The 6,219-nt window shown below is 39.0% G+C and overlaps 1 protein-coding gene across 1 annotated transcript; it reads left to right on the top strand.

Moving 5' to 3' along the window:
- Positions 1-209: 209 nt before the first annotated feature.
- Positions 210-959, top strand: LOC146835428 (uncharacterized). The gene has a single exon (XM_085599989.1). The coding sequence runs from the start codon at positions 210-212 to the stop codon at positions 957-959; it is 750 nt and encodes a 249-aa protein (XP_085456115.1).
- Positions 960-6,219: the final 5,260 nt, after the last annotated feature.

Below are 6,219 nucleotides of genomic sequence, written 5' to 3' on the forward strand. Positions count from 1 at the left end.
TGTTTATTGAAATAAACAACAGACTATACATTACATCTACTGCATAATTTATATTAATTATTTTAATTAATTATTTCAATTGATTATTTTAGTCAATTATTTTAATTAATTGTGTTGATTAATTATTTTAGATTATTATTTCAGTCTATTGTGTTAGACTATTGTATTAGATTGTTGTTTTGGTTTGTTATTTGACCTTTATTGCAGGTATGTCCGATCAATCTATGTCTGCGCCTCCTAATTTTTTGCCAATTCCAGGAGAACCATCCATTCCTTGGAAACGTTGGAAGAACATATTTTTTACATATCTATTGGCAATTGGAGGAGACAAATATGGTCCTTTAAGGAGGCAAGCTATACTTTTACACCATCTTGGGGTAGAGGGAAGAAGAATATATGACGATTTACCTGAAATCTCATTGGGTATGGGTGATGGTCAACCGATAAATATTTATGACATGTCATTACAGATGTTAGAAAAACATTTTACTCCAAAGGTGAATGTTGTTTTTGAGAGACATACATTTTTCTGCAGGGTGCAAAAAGTGGATGAAGATATTATGACATATGTAGCATCTTTACGGAGTTTAGCTGTCACTTGTGAGTTTCAAGGCTTGTGTGATTCTTTGATAAGAGATCAAATTGTAAGATGTACAAACAATAAAAAAGTGAGAGAAAAATTACTTTCAAAGGATCCCACTTTAGAACAAGCTATTCGAATTGCTAGGAGCATGGTAATTACTGATTTATGGATTAAAGAGATTGACAAAGGGAAAACTGTAAGTGAAAATTCAGTGGTAGCTATTGGAAAAGAAATTACTGTGGAATTCAAGGAAGTAAAAAAAGCAGCGTTCAAGAAGGTAATTAATAAAAGTAGTGAAAATGTATATGTTAAGGTTGGAGAAAGACGGGCAGCTATCTGCTATAGATGTGGGTGTCCAGGGACATGTAAGTTCTAGTTTTGCATGTGGAGCAAGGAATACTACGTGTACATTATGCGGCAAAAGAGGTCATTTAGCGAAAGCATGCAGATCTAGAGGAAACACTCAAATCACTAGTGTCAAAGAAGTGGAAGACATGAAAGAGCAGAGTGAAGAGTTGTTTCTAACAATTGATGGCGCAGAATTGAATGCATCTCAAGTTGTGGAAACTGTAGAAAAGTGTGATTCAAATTTAGTAATGAATACAAACTGCAATAATTTGAACTTAAAGGAAGAGAGTACAGAAAAACTGGAAAAAACACACTGTGAAATCACATTGGATGGAGGGACAGTAAAGTTATTAGCTGATTCTGGTAGCCTTTTTACTTTAATTTCTAAAGAGACTTTTCAAGAGAAACTGAGTGGGGAGATTAAAGACCTTCTACAAGCAGATGTAAGAGCTGTTGGCTATGGTGGATCGAAGATTAACGTTTTAGGAATGGGGTGGATGAATATCATCTTCAAGAAAAATGGTGTTCATGGAAGAGTTTATATTACACAGGAAGGATCAAATTTGTTAGGATGGCGACATCAAAAAGATTTGAACATTATACTCAATCCCAATGCTGAAGAACCGGTTATGGTAATTGAACCAACTGTAAATATTGTATCTTCTAGTGTGAATGTGAGCAATGAGTGGGCGAGCATGTTAATGAAACAATATTCTCATGTTTTTTTCTGATGATTTAGGTCTACTAAAGGGATTCGTCCATCGTATTGTTTTGAAGAAGGATGCCAAGCCCATAGTGCATAAAGTTAGAACTATACCACATATGATGAGGGAACCGCTTCAGAAAGAATTAGATAAGTTGTTGCAAGCCAAGGACATAGAACCTATAGAGTCGTCGGAGTGGTTATGTCCAATTGTCGTTGCACCTAAGGAAGGTAACAACATTCGTTTATGCATTGATTTGAAAGATCTGAACAGAAATATTTGGGTGGCTAGGCAACCCTTGCAGAATATTGATCATGATGGGTGGAGGTTGTGTTTTTAGTGTGTTGGACATGTCTTCAGTCTACCATCAGGTGAATCTACATGCAGAGTCACGTCCTTTGACTTCATTTGTAACACCTCTGGGGGCGTTTCGGTATTTAATGCCTTTTGGATTGGCATCAGCCTCCGCTGTGTTTCAATGAATTATGCAAAACATTTGAAAGGGGTTTGGGGTGGTGCACCACCAAGTAAGTTTGTCAGTAAATTACACCAAGTGGTCTGTAGTTGATATACAAACAAAGTCTTTATTTTAATTCAGTTGTTGAAACAAAGCCTCAGCCAACGCGTTTCGTTCAGAATGAACTTCGTCAGGGCATGAGTGACAATGCAAGTGCAATCCAATAAAGCCGAGGTTCATGTAGACCAGAAGTCGTCTCTCAATAGGTTACGAAACCGTTGTAAATTGTGTTGGGTAAACAGTCCTTTTCAGTCATCCACGGGACACTCCCAGGGGAGAACACGGACTACCGTCTCGTTACAGATACGTGCACAGTGCCCTTATCAAGGTGGTACTGGATGACTGAAAAGGACTGTTTACCCAACACAATTTACAACGGTTTCGTAACCTATTGAGAGACGACTTCTGGTCTACATGAACCCCGGCTTTATTGGATTGCACTTGCATTGTCACTCATGCCCTGACGAAGTTCATTCTGAACGAAACGCGTTGGCTGAGGCTTTGTTTCAACAACTGAATTAAAATAAAGACTTTGTTTGTATATCAACTACAGACCACTTGGTGTAATTTACTGACAAACTTACTTGGTGGTGCACCACCCCAAACCCCTTTCAAATTCTCATTGATCTGCTTGGCAGTTGGCATCCATTAACGGCGGATGCAGGGGTGTTAGTATGCACACCGTCAACTAATACTATTCTATACACATTGGGAACTCAGTAAGGAGGTGCAGTCATTGGAGTCCGCCGTTAATCCTGCTTGCTTCAAAATTATGCAAAACATATTTAAGGGGATGGAAAGAGTATTATGCTTTCAAGATGACATGAACATGATGAATTGATGGAAGAGGTTTTACAAAGAATTTCTAAAAAATGAATTGACAATCAAAAAAGAAAAATGTCAGTTAAGATTGAATGAAGTCAACTACTTGGGTCATCAAATATCTATTAATGGAATAAAACCTAAAGCCAGTATTGTAAGAGCTGTTGAAGATGCTCCATGTCCTACTAATAAGGAGCAGTTGAAGTCCTTTTTAGGTCTGGCGGCTGAATATTGCTCTAAATATGTTCCAGAATTTGCTGACCTAGTAGAACCAATGAGACTTATTCTAAAAAAAGGAACAGTGTTTCAATGGAATGCTAAGTGTGATGATGCATTCGCAAATGTAAAGAAATTTCTTTCTAATGCTCCGTCGTAGGGACATTTTGATCCTAATAAGAAATATATATTAGTTACAGATGCTAGTAACATTGGGCTTGGAGCGGTTTTACTACAAAAGTCAGAAAAAGGTGAAACAATTATTGATTTTGCTTCACGAAGATTACAAGGAGCAGAGAGATCGTATTCAACTATAGAAAAAGAAGCTCTGGCGTGTTGGGGAATGGCACATTTTAGATACTATTTGTGGGGGTTACCTTTTGTTGTTAAGACAGATCATAGACCTCTAATTCATATCTTTAAAGGTGGTCGAGGTTTGGATGGTAGTGTGAATCCTCGGATTTCAAGGTGGTTGTTATCTGTTCTAGATTACAATTTTGTAGTTGAATATGTTCGTGGCAATAAAAATGTTATTGCAGATTGTCTTTCTAGAATGCCAGTAGATGATGATTCTTGTGTAGAATTTTTGGAAAAATTTGTAGTCAATGTGGATAGTGAGTTTGCTATTAGTCAAGATGAATGGAAGGAGGCAGTGGAGAAGGATGAAGAATATAAGAAGTTAAGAGAGCTTATCATGAGTTATTTGAATGATTTCAATGGAGTGGAAATGGATAGTCAATATCTATCGGTAAGAGATGAGCTTAGTGTGCAAGAAGACAAGGTTTTGAGAAGGAATAGGATAGTTCCTCCAGTTTTGCTGAGACCAAAGTTGTTGAGGATTCTTCACGGAGGACATTTAGGAAGGAGTTTGATGAAGAGAAGATTAAGAGAGTCTTTTTGGTGGCCAGAGATGGACAGAAATGTAGAAGATTTGGTTCAAGATTGTTATGCGTGTAGGAATAGTGATAAGGTGAAAGTAACAAGAGAACCACTTTTGAGGTGTGTGGAATTACCTATGAGACCCTGGGAGAAATTCGCTTTGGATGTATTGGGTCCAGTTGACAAATTGGGAAGTGATAGTCGATTTCTGCTTGTATTGGTAGATTATCATAGTAAGTGGTTCACATGTAAGTCTAAGGGTTAAGTCACTACTACAAATGTGATAAAAGTTCTTGAAGACGTTTTTATGGAAGAAAGTGTACCAAACATATTAGTGACTGACAATGGAGTTCAGTTAGTTTCTTCTGAGATGGAAAATTTTCTTTGTGGTCTTGGAATTAGACATGAGAGAGTGGCTCTGATCCGTCCTCAAGCTAATGGACTTGTGAAAAGGGTGAACCGCATGGCAATGGAATGTATTCAACTGTCATTAGCAAATGGATTATCTTGGAAAGATGAGTTACGAAGAATGATGTGGGGTCACAGGATTACACCTCACTCGGCAACAGGTGTCTCACATTTTATTGCTTTGAAAGGTAGAGAGCCAGGTACCAAGGAGTCTCCTATGTGGTTACAAGAAAAGAATCAAGTCTGGGTTGATAGAGAAAAGATGAGGTCAAGAGTTTTTAGTTGTCAGTGGCGTAATAAGTTACATTTTGACAGTAGAAAACGTGCAAAGGAATTAGTGTTCGAGGAAGGAGATTGGGTCGTGGTAAGAAGATTTGGTTTTGTGAAGAAAGGAGAGAGTAAGTTTTCGCAACCTCATAAAGTCATATCGGTCATGGGTTCTGTGGCTCAGTTGGATGACGGAAAGAAGTGGAGTTTGGGGATTTTGTTTAAGGTATCTCATTTGTGAATTGTATTGCTCATTCATGAATTATAATGCTCAAGTTTGTTTTCTTTTATTTTAAATATGGTGATATTGTTTATTCTTATGCCCTGTATTTTGCATGTTTCTTTTGTTTTGAGTTTCATAAGGGGGAAGATGTGTGGTAATAGCTGGAATCGTCTGATGTAACTGTGATGCAGTGGAACTGCATCCCAGCTGAGATTCCAAGAAATACCAGTAATTGGATTGTATTGCTGAAGGTTGCTGCATGTGATTTACCTCCAATAAAAAATACTTCAAGAACCCATTTGAAGGTGTCCAGATTACTACAAGGACACATACCAGGAGCATCTTGTTGGAGGTGCAATAGCCATGGTAGTGGGGATGCCACGCTCTAAACCTCTATTGGGGCACTATCTGGGGTACCCTGAGAGATCTATTAGGAGGTTTTGATCCAATATTGGGCCAAGCAACTCCATTATGGGGCCGGACTGGCCATAGCGGGCACCGGGCAATCCCCCAGTGCACCGCACGGGTGGGGCCGGTTTAGGGCCCCTGAGGGCCATTTTTGTTACAGGGCTGTTTTTGCAGTAAAGCTGCAAAATCGGCCCTGTAACAAAATTGGCCGAAAACCGGACATGGCAAAGTGCTCGGTTCGCCCCTCCCCCCCGGGGGGCGTAGGGGGGCATGGCCGAGCACTTTGCCAGGACCGGTTGTGGTTCCCAGTCCGGCCCTTATAGCATATCCATAAAACACACTCCCAAAAGTGTGATGTTTGCACTTTGCACAAGCAGTGGTGGTGGTGAAAGTGTGCATATTAGACATCTTAACAATGCCCTGATATTTAGACGTGGACTCAAGAAATGCTTAAGACATCGACGTATGAATAAATGATATAGTGTGATAACATGGGGCAAGTTCCTACCGGAAATGACAGAATGACTCCATGCAATAGAGCCTGAAGGCCGGGTAATGACAATAGATATTTACAGGATTTTAGCCCCAGCATTCGAAAAATAAGACTCTAGTGGAACTATTAGTAGCAGCAGAATTGGACAATATAAATGCAAACAGTACAGGATGAGAAAGCGGGAACCCACTAATTGCAGCTCATAATGTGACCTGCTGAATACCGCAAAATGTCCTAGAAAGACCGACACGTGTCTTACCCCCTTTTCAAGTACACATGGCACATACAAAGGGCAAGGTTGTGATATCATGTATGCAATAATGATTATTGGTAAAAATAATGATTATTGAA

The sequence above is a fragment of the Triturus cristatus genome, chromosome 4_2, assembly GCF_964204655.1.
Source record: "Triturus cristatus chromosome 4_2, aTriCri1.1, whole genome shotgun sequence".
Classification (NCBI taxonomy): domain Eukaryota; kingdom Metazoa; phylum Chordata; class Amphibia; order Caudata; family Salamandridae; genus Triturus; species Triturus cristatus.

Bases quoted from the DNA above. Each gene is read 5' to 3' on its own strand.
- LOC146835428 (XM_085599989.1), top strand. From the start codon at position 210: ATGTCCGATCAATCTATGTCTGCGCCTCCTAATTTTTTGCCAATTCCA.